Source organism: Rhineura floridana, chromosome 6, assembly GCF_030035675.1.
Source record: "Rhineura floridana isolate rRhiFlo1 chromosome 6, rRhiFlo1.hap2, whole genome shotgun sequence".
Classification (NCBI taxonomy): domain Eukaryota; kingdom Metazoa; phylum Chordata; class Lepidosauria; order Squamata; family Rhineuridae; genus Rhineura; species Rhineura floridana.
The window spans coordinates 6,222,852-6,235,564 of NC_084485.1; the positions used below are offsets into that span (position 1 = coordinate 6,222,852).

General features: G+C 49.3%; 1 protein-coding gene and 1 long non-coding RNA gene across 5 annotated transcripts in view; one reads left to right on the top strand and one right to left on the bottom strand.

Moving 5' to 3' along the window:
• Positions 1 to 7,026, bottom strand: part of LOC133386996 (uncharacterized) — a 34,095-nt gene extending 27,069 nt beyond the window's left edge. The window contains exon 1 of one of the 3 annotated variants that reach the window (XR_009763331.1): positions 6,242 to 7,026. This is a non-coding gene — a long non-coding RNA (uncharacterized LOC133386996). The other 2 variants (XR_009763332.1, XR_009763335.1) reach the window with 2 other exon arrangements.
• LOC133386995 (sodium-dependent lysophosphatidylcholine symporter 1-like) overlaps positions 6,438 to 12,713 on the top strand; it is a 50,222-nt gene continuing 43,946 nt past the window's right edge. The window contains exon 1 of one of the 2 annotated variants that reach the window (XM_061630877.1): positions 6,438 to 6,852. In XM_061630877.1, coding sequence (XP_061486861.1) covers positions 6,736 to 6,852 — 117 coding nt within the window. In that variant the 5' untranslated portion in view covers positions 6,438 to 6,735. The remainder of the gene's footprint in view (positions 6,853 to 12,713) is intronic. The other variant, XM_061630876.1, reaches the window with a different exon arrangement.

Consider the following 12,713-nt stretch of genomic DNA (forward strand, 5'->3'; position numbering starts at 1 on the left):
AAGGAAGAATTCCATCTTGTGGTTTTTCCCATTACAGTCTTGCAAGAACACCTGCACTTGGCTGACTTTCTCTTCTCCTAAAGATACAGGATCATACTCAAGCCCTGAACCTGGCAACCCTATTCCTGGCAGATTTCAAAATGCCAGCTGGTTGGTAGATGTGTGGGGGCTGGAGATAGGGGAGAAAGTTTGCATTTAAATTGATCACAGTTGCACGTTCTGAAACAATATGAGAACTCAAACCCAGCCATCCTTCAAAAATTTGCATTTGTCTGAATTTTGCTAGACAGGTCTCCAGCTAACCAATGTTTACAAAAATTAATATATTAGGGGAAAATGTGTATAACATGAACATATTCATGAAAATAACATACAAAAATGCATTATATTAGGAGAAACTGCTTGCAAACATGCGTACACTAGTCAAAACTGCAGACAAACGTGTTTATCAGGAGAAATTTGCACAGGAGAATTTTCATGAGAAGTTGCTGCAGAAATAGGGAGACCTGAATTTAAGACTGGAAAAAAATGACAAAGGCAACCGAAACTGACAGATCTTTCCATCCATAATAGGAGACTCTCCATTCAGTGTTTGGGTCCTGAGCTATTCAGGGCATTTTACACTAGTACTAACATCTTGCATCGCGCCTGGTAGCTCACTGGCAGCCAGTGAAGGGCTCTCAAGATCAGAGTCACATGCTCCTACCTTGCTGCCCCAAATAAAAACCAGGCAGCCAGCATTCTGCACCAGCTGCAGCTACTGGACTGCCTTCAAGGGAAGACCCACATACAATGCATTGCTGTGCTCCAGTTGGGAGGTTATCAAATGGATAATGCAGCTAGGTTATCCTAGTCCAAGACTGGCCGTAGCTGGCAACTGAAACCAGCTGGGCCTCCATCGACAGCTTGGAATCTAGGAAAATCCCCTAGATCACAGAATCTAGGAGTCTGTGTACCTGTTCTTGGAGTGTCTATTGCCAGCAGGATCAGTTAATTCTGAGAAAATTTATTAAATCTACTGATAGAAATTCTCTTTTGCACTTTTCATCCATCACACTTACACAGGAATTTACCGTATGGACAATGCTGACATCTTAAAAGGAATTCCTCGCAGGAGAAGGAATATGCTACCCCCCCCCAAAAAAATCAGATTTAGACATTAGTTGGCGGATAGAGGTTACCCTATGATTTATGTAACTTTGAAATTGACAATGAGGACATTGAACTTGTCAAGGATTATCAATACCTCAGCACAGTCATTAACCAAAATGGAGACAATAGTCAAGAAATCAGAAGAAGGCTAGGACTGGGGAGGGCAGCTGTGATAGAACTAGAAAAGGTCCTCAAATGCAAAGATGTATCACTGAATACCAAAGTCAGGATCATTCAGACTATGGAATTCCCAATCTCTATGTATGGATGTGAAAGTTGGACAGTGAAAAAGGCAGATAAGAGAAAAATCAACTCTTTTGAAATGTGGTGCTGGAGGAGAGCTTTGCACATACCATGGACTGTGAAAAAGACAAATAATTGGGTGTTAGAACAAATTAAACCAGAACTGTCACTATTGATGAAACAGAGGTTATCATACTTTGGACACATCATGAGAAGACATGATTCACTAGAAAAGACCATAATGCTGGGAAAAACAGAAGGGGGTCGAAAAAGAGGAAGGCCAAACAAGAGATGGATTGATTCCATAAAGGAAGCCACAGACCTGAACTTACAAGATCTGAACAGGGTGGTTCACGACAGATGCTCTTGGAGGTCGCTGATTCATAGGGTCGTCGTAAGTCATAATCGACTTGAAGGCACATAACAACAACATTATCAGAGATGCTGAAAGACGTGCAGAGGCAATTTCTAGATGCAGGCTATTGAGATATTCTGATAGGAGCCCTGGAAATAGGATACCATGTCCCTTAGAATAGTCTCACTTAAACATTGGCGTATTGTGAGCCACTCATCTGGTTGCAGTATTGCACCACGTACTGGATTTAGACGCACAAAAAGCCTTAGGGACTATATAGTCCACTCTGGTATTGACCCTCATATTACTAGTAACTCCCATATCAGGGATCACTTTAAATATGGAGGATGTTTGGTGTGTGCCTTTAAAGGAACTGTATATAAAAAAAACTCTTATGAGTGAAATTAATACACTGCCCGAACAACTCATTGCCACTAGAGTGACTTGAACTGCTGCCAATGATTTGAGGTTTGGATTTACTTTCTTTCCAAATTTGCCTGGGGTAGTATTGTAATTGTATTATTGAAAGTTTTTGGTTTGTTTCTCAGCTATTTCCTCTCTTGGAGAAATAAATATGTTTTGGTCCTAAGAGACATCAAAGTATAATTAAAGAATGCTCTCCGTTCTTACCTTTGCTCCCACAGCGCGTGTTGCTCTAAGACAGTGAGTTTACAAAACTTTTAAATAGTTGTCCATTCAAGTGTTTATATTAGCATTATAAAACGTGTTTGTATTGGAAATGTGTAACCTCATGTGGGGCATATATTAACTCTGTATTATTATTAAGATTGTATTCTAAAGATGGTTCACTTCTGAAGAAGTGTTGCGAAGCAGGATTATACCGGGATCCTGTAAAGACCTACATTCATATTCAGAGTCACATTTATGTCTCTGTATACAATAATGTGTTTCCCTGGGGCTGCCTGAGTCGAATTGGCCCAGCTACTGATTTTCTGGTATGGGCAAATCTTCTAAGGATGTTTGAATGAGTTCCTTTGCACAGGAATAGTGAGGAGCGTTGGAAGTGGGGCAAGAGCAACTCCTGTTTTCTTCAAAAAAGCAAGAGTTGCTCTTGCCCCACTTCCAACACACCTTCTCAGTGAGTGTTTGGTTCAGCATTTAGCACAAACACACAGCAACAAGGAGCAAAGTAGTTGAAGGACTAGGCCTCAAAGGATTTTGTTTCTCTTTGGGCTCTTTGGATAATCTCAGGGCCAGCCTTGTTGGTGGGGCTGCCTTTGGTTGGCGGCAACCCACGGCAGGGCCTCCTCAGTGGCGGTTCCCCATTTGTGGAATGCCCTCCTTGGTGAGGTGTGCCTGGCCCCCTCATTATTAACATTCAGAAGGAAGTTGAAAACGTTGCTGTATGCCCAGGCATTGGATGGCTGAAAGCTACTATTCCTGGCAACCTTGGACTTATTTGTGCTGGGGGGTTGCAACTGTTGTTAAATGTTTTAGATGCTCCTAATGCTTTTAAATGTAAACATTTTTAATTGCATCACTTCTTTGTTGTTTGCCATCCTGGGCTCTTTGGGGATGAAAGGTGGGATTAAAAAAAAAAAAGAAAGATAGGATTGATTTCTCAAGTACATTTCTGCTCCATTGTGCCCCTTTCCCTCCCCCATCAATCTATTGCCTTCCCCAACCTAGTGCCCTCCAGATGCTTTGGACAATGGCTGGAGTTGATGGGAGCTGTCATCCAAACGATCTGGAGGGCACCAGGTTGGGGAAGGCAGAGTAGGCCAGCCTATCTCTGCAAGTGGGTGGATGAGGAGGTGAAACAGTGGGAGTCCTATTAGTCATACAGAACAAAACCTCAAGTTGGAGAGACAAAGTCCTGCTTATTCAGCCTCTCGTCACTGTAATTAATGAGCTTTTGTGACTCACCTTGCAAAACGGTGTGGGCTTTTTTTTGTAAATCAAGTTAACCCATGCCAGAGTGGGATGATATAAAGCAGACAAGAAAATCATTCTTCAGAACTAGCAGCTGAATCTTTTAAGCAGAGATGCCGCCAACCAGGACAGGACTTTGGGCAGATGTCAAGGGACCCACTCAGCCGTGTTTGCAGGAGGGCTCCCAAGAGAGGCCGGGCTGGAGCGAGGTCCTGGACTCGCTGTGGAGACTGGCCCATTAGGGCAAATGGGGTGCTCCTCCTCCAGCCCCCCCTCTGCTCACCTTCTTACTTGCAACCAGGCCAGGGGGTGGTCCTGGCGGTCAGCTTCCTTTTCCGTGATCACCCCAAAAAGAGGAAGGGTGGGAGACTGAGGGCAGACATAGGAGGCAGCCTTATGCTGAGCTAGGCTACTGGTTCATCTAGCTCTGTGGTCCCCAAATTCCACACACACTTGAAAATTATTTGATGGTCTTGGCAGACCACTTCATGGCTTTTCTGCCTGTTGTAGAAATTGTGACGTGCTGTGCCAAATGCTGCATGATTTTTAACAGTATTTTTGTTGCTCCTCTCATTTCTTATATATTGTATTTTATTGCATTATTATTTGCATTCCCCAGAACTCAAATTAAAGTGCGATATAAGAAATAAAAGAAGCAATGAAAACTCAGTTAAAAATCAGTATGACTGTTTAATGCGGACATGCTGCAGATGAAGCTCATGGACCACAGTTTGTGACCCCCTGACCTAGCTCATTGTTGTCCACACCGACTGGCAGCATCTCCCTATGGTTTCAGGCAGGTCTCTCTCATGGGTGTAGTCGTCCAGGGATTCAGGGGAGTCTTAGACCCCTTACTTTTTTGGGAGCAGGGTCCCAATGTCTCCAACATCCTACGAGCCAGTCAGTATGAAAGGAGAGTGGATTAGCCATTGAGAAGAGTCTTCTGGCCTGCTATCTTGTCCTTTCCTGCTGATTTAGAGCCAATCAGAGTGAAAGGAGGTGAGTCAGCCACTGAGAAGACTCATCTCAGCAATTAACACTCCCCTTTCATGCTTTTTAGCTCCTAGTGATGCCTGCATTAACAAGGATCTCATTCTCAGCACACACAAAAAGGGGGAGGGTGTGTCTGTGACTATCATGAAGGGATCCTGCACTTCTGAACTTGCCACTACACTACTGGTCTCTCTCCCAGCAGTACTTGGAGATGCCAGGATTGAACCTGGGACCTTTTGTGTGCAAACAAAGCATGGGTGGTATCACTGAGCTTCAGCCTCCACCGCCCCCCGCAAAAAAAGAGACCTTCACACAGGATTCATACTAACTTAGGTAAGGCTGTAGCTCTGTGGTAGATCACGTGCTTGGCATGCAGAAGGTATCTGGCTCAGTCCCAGGGATGGGGAAGACCTTTCTGCCTGAAACCCTAGAGAGCCGCTGGTGGCCAGTTTACAATACTGAGCTCAATGGCCTGATTGGCTATAAGGCAGTTTCCTGTGTTCCAAAAATTCACTGCCACGAGATGTGGCAAGGCTTACATGGCTTTAAAAGGGGATTAGCAAATGCATGCAAAAGGCAGTGAGATTTAATGGCTGTACGTCAAGATGGCTACATAGAACCTCCATGTTCAGTGGCAGTATACCACTGAATACCAGCTGCTAGTGGGCACACATCAGGAGAAGCATGCTGCTTGCATGGCCTGCTTGCAAGCTTCACATCTGTTCGCCAGAGTTGGAAACTGCGCTGAACTAGACCAGAGGTGGAGAACCTGCAATGCCCCGGCTGTTGCCGGACTCCAACGCCCATCACGCCTTTGGGGAAGGGCCGTAACTCTGTGGCAGTACATCTGCCTTGCATGCAGAACGGTCCCAAGTTCAAGCCCCAATGGCGTCTCCAGGTAAGGCTGGGAGACAGACTCCCTGCCTGCACCTTGAAGAGCCGCTGCCAGTCAGTGCAGACGATGCACTGAGTTAGGTGGGTCTGACTCTCAGTACGCGGCAGCTTCCTACGCCCGGCCACTCGGCTATGCTGGCTGGGGCGGGTGGGGGCTCCAGTCCAGTAGCGTTTGGAGGGCGGCGGCGCAGGATCCGCACCCCTGGACTAGGGGGCCCTTTAGATTTTGCTCCCCTCCCTCTGTTCGAGGGCTTGTTCGGGCCGCCCAAGAAGTTGATCCCATGTCTGCAGTTCCCATCCTCCTTCTCCCTTGGAGAGGCGGGCCGCGGCGCCATCCCGCTGCCCTCTCCGCTGGTCTGCACCGCATTCCGGGGCTCCGGCGGTTCGTCTCTGTTTCCAGACGGAGCTAATCGCCTGCGATGACTTCATTGCGAGCAGGGCAGTGAGCGTGGTCCCGGGTGAAGGCCGCGCTAGGAGGCGGCCCAGTGGCGCTTACTTCCGAGTAAAAAGGCCGCAGCTTTGCGCTCTTGAAGAGAGTGCACGCGGGAGGGGGGGAGAGCAACTTACTCCGCGTCAAAAGCGGCCCTGAAAAGGCGTTATCCGCAGGCTGCAGCCCCCTCCCGCTGCATTTCTTGATCCTGCCTCGATCCCAGCCCCAAAGCCTCCAGGGGCTGCCGACGCTTCCTCTCCGACCTGCTAAAACCAACCTACCCAATCCCAGATCAAGGGGGTTATCACGTTTTATTTCCCCAGGCGAGGCGGGGTGAGGGAGTCACACCTTCTGCCCAGTCGCAGGGGCCAGTGAGACGCTATTCACCAGCGCCCGCTCGGACCGCAAACAGAGCCGGGGTCTGCGCCCTGGCAGGGAGGTCAGGGCTCCCCTTCCGCCATCTCTCTCTCTTTAGTCAATCTCCTCCCGCGGGCTGGTCAATTTCCGCGCGTCACTCGCAGGCAGTTCCTGGCCGCAGCAGCAGGCAGAGTCCGTCTCCCGCCCGCCCCCTCCGCGCGTGTGTCCGGAAAAGCCTCCGGGTCCCACCCCCTTGCTGGCGGGTCATTTTCAAGGCTGCGCGCGGGGTTTCCCCTCGCCTGCTCCCCCGGGCAGCGAGAAGCATGCTTGGACCGGGCGGCTCCAGGAGGGGATCGCGGTCCCGTCCTCTTCTTCCCGCTCGCTTTGCATCTCTGCCGGCGGCGGGTGTGCGTGTGCGATGCTCGTAACGCAATCCATGCTCCAGGGAGAAGGCCAGGGCGACGCCCCGGCACGGGCAGGGTTACCCCAGGAGCCGGCGCCCGGGAAGAGCGCCCAGCAGCCCAGCCGGCGCGAGGTACGGCGAGCAGCCGGCGCGGAGGAGAGGGCAGGGGGAGGGGCGTCGGCGTCAGCCAGGACTAGCAGCTTGCTCGACAAAAAGCGGCGCGGCGGGGTGTTTTTTTCTTCCTCCGAGTCAGCGTGACTCAGGGGAATGGCACGAAGCCGGCAGAGGAGCGCGCACAGGCTGTGCTAAGTCGCTTTCTATATTTGAGCGGAGGTGGCATTTTAAAGGGACGAAAAGGCAGGCAAGCAGGCGGGTGGGGCGGGAGGGAGGGGGCGGCTGGCTCCTGGGCTATTTGCTTGCCAAGTTCTGAGCCAGACAGCCGCTCCTCGGCGAAGGTTGCACTTCCTTGCGCAAGTGACACGGAGAGGAGCCGGGTGCCTAGACACCAGTGGTGCGGTGGCAAATTCAGAAGTGCAGGGGCCCTTTGTGATAGCCACGCCAAGATCCCCTCGCAGCCACTCCCACTTTCCCTCCTCTCCCTTGCTGCCTTCCACTACAAAGAGCCAATCGGCATGAAAGCGGAGGCTGTGTGTTAACTACTGAGAAGAGTCTTCTCGGTGGCTGACATGCCTCCTTTCATTCTTATTGGCTCCAATCTGCAGGAAAGGGAAAGGGCTCTTCTCAGTGGCTAACATGCACCCCTTTCATGTTGATTGGCCCCTGCATAGGCACCTGGCTGGAACCCGCTGCCAAACAAGTATGACCCCTTGTGATCCCGGATAACTACACCCTTGCACACACACCATACATTTAAAACATATGCCTCATCCCTCCAAGAATCAACTGTAGCTTGTTAAGGTGCTGGGAATTGTAGTTCTGTGAGGGATAAACTACAGTTCCTGTAATTTTTTTGCGTGTCTGTCTGCTTTGAATGTATGGTATTTCTGCAGCCTGACTTGTGCGATTGTGTCATTCTCTGCCTTGGCCATAACAAAAATATGACGAATTTACGCCAGTGGCAGGCAAGATAGTTGCAAAGGGAAGAGGAGAAGTAAGAGCAGTGGCAGCTGTACATAGCAGGACCGCCGTAGCTCAGGGGCAGAGCTCCTGACTTGAGTTCCCGTCATCTCTAGTTGCAAGGATATCAGGTAATGGAAAAATGCGCTATTTGGATTTTCTGCCTTAGGCAGAGAGCTGACCTGATGCATCTTGGTGCCAAGACCTTTCCAAACACGTGGAATGACGGGTCAAATGCACATCTTGCACACTGATCTAATGGGCAAGAATTGGCCCAGCACACTTGCCTCCGTACCGCAGCGCTGGCCGTTGGCGCTGGCAGAGGGAGTACTTCAGCGTTTACGAGGCCGCCATCTGAGCTCACTAGCAGGTCTCAGTGCTGACAGTATCCTTAGGGAAGACTGTGCTTTTGAGCATGCGCAGAGTGCTGTTCCTCCTGGGGAAAGCACACATACCTGCCCAGTCTAGGCCCAGGGTCAGGGCCTGCCCAATACATGAGGCAAAGGGCAAGAGGGTGCCCCCTCCCATTTCATGTACATGAGCTGACCCGACGAGAGGTCCAGCCTCACAACAGTGCTGACCGTGGCACAGCCTCTTCTAAGACACGTTAGGGGAGCTTGGGGGGGGCAGGGCAGGCCACGTGACATGCCCAGCTCTACCCTCTAACACAGAGGAATGGGGAGCATCTTTTGAGCCTGAGGGCCGTGTTCCCTTTCGGGCAACCTTTCAGGGGCCACGTGGTCAGAGGTGCTGAGAGCCAGAGGCAGAAGTGCGTGGAGCACTGAATGCAAGTGTTGCCTTGATACACACACTCGCACTCCCCTCTCTGTTCGCCACCCCGGCCAAGAAGAGGCATTCTCACAGTTCACAGACTCATTCGTGTCAGGCAACCACACTCGGGGAGGGGGCAGAGCAGAGCTAGGCAGGGGTACAGCAATGGCAGTTTTCCAAGGCCCAGACAGAAAGGCCTGAGCCCCCCCCCCCCGGACAGATACCTCGCTGCTCTGTGCCTTCCCCCATCTGCTGAAATCGTCTGGAGGGCACCAGGTTAGAGAAGGCTTGTCTATGTATTGTGAGAGAGGGGAACTGCACCTGCGGACCCTGCCTTGCTCACACCTCCAAGAGCTCACACACGGAAGGGTCTGGCTTTGTGTACCCACTGCCAGCTTGATGTTTGAGATCTGCACCTTGCAAAATTTGGGGCAATGGAGACTGGTGGCTCTGATGTCAACACCACCTTGGACAGCTCCTTGAAAGTTCAGACTAAAACCAGGACTGGATTCACTGCCCCACTGACTTTGGAGTCACCAGTCTCCAGTGATTTGAGGTGTGCGTAGGCAGGACCCCATGAAGAATGGAATTCAAACGCATAGATGGCAGGACCAAGGCCAGGGGGCTCCTGCCCTCCGTGAGTTCATCTGTTTGCAGACGACTCATGTCAGTCTATATCAGGCGTGGGGAACCTTTGGCTCTTCAGATGTTGCTGAACTACAGTTCCCATCATCTCTGCCCATTGGCCATGCTTGTTGGGACTGATGGGAGTTGTAGTTCCCACTGTGCAGTTTTCGGTGAATGCTGAAAATGAATCTCTTTACCCTGACTTTTGACACCTGAGATGGATATTTTTGGGACCCACCCTATTTTTTGTGGTGATGTGATTTTAAGTTGTTTTTAATTGGTTTTTAATGATGCATTTTAAACTATTGTAACCCACCCTGGGATCTCAGGGTGAAGGATGGGGAATAAATTAAAATAATATTAATAATAATAATAGTTCAGCAACATCTAGAGGGCCAAAGGTTCCCCACAACTGGTCTACATCACGATCCATTCCCGCCGGCTTTGCAGTTTGGCTTTGTCTCCGCTCTCTGTTGCCTTTTGATGCTTTTCTTTCTGCCTTGCAAAGGCTAACATGTGGATCAGGCATGCTCTTTTCATCTGGATAAGCCCTAATGATGGATGCTACTATGTATTACGCAAGTATTATTTAGCACCATTGATGTATGAATGTACAAAAGAAGCCTGATTCCTGCGCTGATATATTTAGTGCATATATTTTTACAGTGCTGGAGACATCTGAGGCAGGGAAGACAGATATATGGGCAATGGAACGAGTGGGAGCAATTGCAGATGCACATCAACAGAAGGCGAGTCTCGGTGGGTGGTAGACCACATACTTAGCGGACAGGCCATCTTCTCCCTTTTGCACCTGAACCCTAAGATCCTGTTCTGAGACCCTGCTCCAGGTGCCCCTGCCAAATGAAGGAAAATGGGTAACCACCAGGGACAGGGCTTTTCAGTAGTGGCACCCCAGTGATGGAACAGGATTCCCAGGGAGGCTCACCTGGCCCCATCTTTATGGCCTTTTCAGTGCCAGGTGATGACCTTTCTGAACCTGTGGCCCTCCAGATGTTGCTGAACTACAACTCCCATCAGCCCTAGCAAGCATGGCCAATGGCCTGGGATGATAGGAGGTGTAATCCAGCAACGTTTGGCGGGCCAAAGGTTCCTCAGACTTGGCTTAGGTAAACTGGGTCTTTCTGTTTTTAATCCTGAGTGAGTTTTTGTGCTCTGAATTTTTTTTGGTTGAATTTAGTTTTTATTTTTATGCTTTTACATTTATTTTATACTTCCTTTTTAATTGTTATTATTATTGTAAGCCACCCAACAAACGTTTGTGTTACGGAGTGGCAGAGAAAAGGCAGGCTTCGTTCCGTCTGTGGATGAGCTATGCCAGAATTGGGCGCTAATGCTCCAGGACGCTGCATGAAAAAACAGAGCTAGCTGAGTCCTTCCTGTGTGCTGTGGCCTGTGCCCTGCTTGGACCACTGCCTGGGGAATGGCAGGCTGGCCCCAGGAGTGCTGACCAAGTGGGTGAAGTTTGTTAAAGCATTAATAACTGTGCCCACATCCTCCCTGGCTCTGTCATCGCCTTCTCTTGTTGCTGTGCTGAATAACTGTCGTCTATGAAATGTATCTACCGTTCCACGGCAAGGGGGTGTCTGAGGGGTTTAGGGTAAAATGCGGTCGACAAAAATCGACAGTCGGTAACCAAGGCAAGACAAGGGCTGAAAGGCATCATCCAGCCGGAAGTCTGCACCATAGAATCATAGAACAGTACAGCTGGAAGGGGCTGATAAGGCCATCAAGTCCAACCACCTGCTCAATGCAGGAATCCAACTTGGAGCATCCCTGACAGGTGCGGGTCCAGCTGCCTCCTCAATGCCTCCAATGTTGGAGAGCCCACCACTTCCCTAGATAGTTTATTCCATTGTCGTACTACTCTTCCAGTTAGGACGTTTTTCCTGATGTTCAGCTCAAATCTAGCTTCCTGTAGGCATACATTTCAATAAGTATTGTACCACTTTAAACAGTTATGGCTTCCTCCAAAGAATGCTGGGAACTGTAGTTTGTGTAGTTGTGAGAGTTGCTGGTGTTAGCGTTTTTGGTAGAGAGAGAGATATATATTGCTGTAGAGCAAATACTGAGTCTATTAAGACTGGTAGTTTAAAGAATAAAGAAACGTAAATTTTATTACTACAAAGAAGAAAAATCATACATGCTGATGCAGCCATGTGGCCTTTACTCAGGGAGTCATTGCTAACTGAGTGAGAACAAAGGCAGGAAGAGAAGGTAGGAAGGGGAGGAGCAAAGACTGCAAAAACAACAAACACTTTAGAGGAGGAATGAGCAGAATTCTATCACCTCCCACTGGTTCATGTCACTTGCAGCATGTATTGGTGCTTTACTATCAACAGTTAGGAGATCCCCTATTCCCCTCCCAGAGGTACAGTTCTTAGAGTGTTTTAACAGTCAGTTCTTCTTCCCAGGAAACTCTGGGAATTGTAGCTCTGTGAGGGGAATAGGGGGTCTCTCCTAATAACTTTCAGCACCCTAAGCAAGCTACAGTTCCCTAGATTCTTTGGGGGAAGCCATGACTGTTTAAAATGGAATAAGAGTGGAATAAATGTACGATGTGAATGTGGCCCAAATAAGTTCAGAGCTCTTTGAAATCAAAAGGCCACTGGGGAGGGTGCCAAGCAGACTACATTGGCACCCCCTCCCTCTCTCCCTGCCCACAGGGTTCCAGAGCTGGGAAGCCACCACCAAGAGGACCCTTCCCCTGGAGCCCTGCAGGTGTTCTGGACTCCAACTCCCATCAGCCCCAGTATCATTTGGCCGGGGTGATGAGAGTTGTAATCCAAAACAACTGGGGGGCAACAGGATGGGGAGGGCTGCAATACATCTTAGAGCTCCCTCCACATTCTTCAGACAGTGGAGCCACTTTGCAGGGAGTCTTCTCAATGCAAGGCAGTGGGCAGAATACATAAATCACAGGCAAAATAGGGCTGTTTTACTTTGACTCCATCCATGAAGATAAGCTCTCCTAAATTTCCAACCAATGACACCTGATCCATCTCATTCTTAAGCAGCATGTGAAATTTCTCACCATCTATTCCCCCCTCCTGTTTATGGCATCATTATCACTCTCTCCAAGGAGCTGAAGGTAGCACACAACGACCCTATGAGGAAGGTTACCGGCTGAGAGATGGTGAAGGTCACACAGTACAGTTCATGACTGAGTGGTGATTTGAACCAGGATCCCCCCAGTCTTAGTCTGATGCTGTAACCACTACACCAGGTGTGGGTAACCCCTTTTCTGCCAAGAGCCACTGATGGATGGAGACAGAGAGAAAAATATTCTGGGTTAACTAATCCAGAATAAAGAGTGCCCTGTGTCCATTTTCGGTATGGCTACTTGAGATGAAAATTCCCTCAATCCTGGGCAAGACTACTGAAAAGCAGGGGTGTAGTCGTCCAGGGTCACGGGGGTGTCAGTCCCTTACTTTTTGGGGAGCAGGGTCCCAGCAGGGTCCCTATGTATCAGCCAATCAACTTGAAAGGGGTGCATGTTA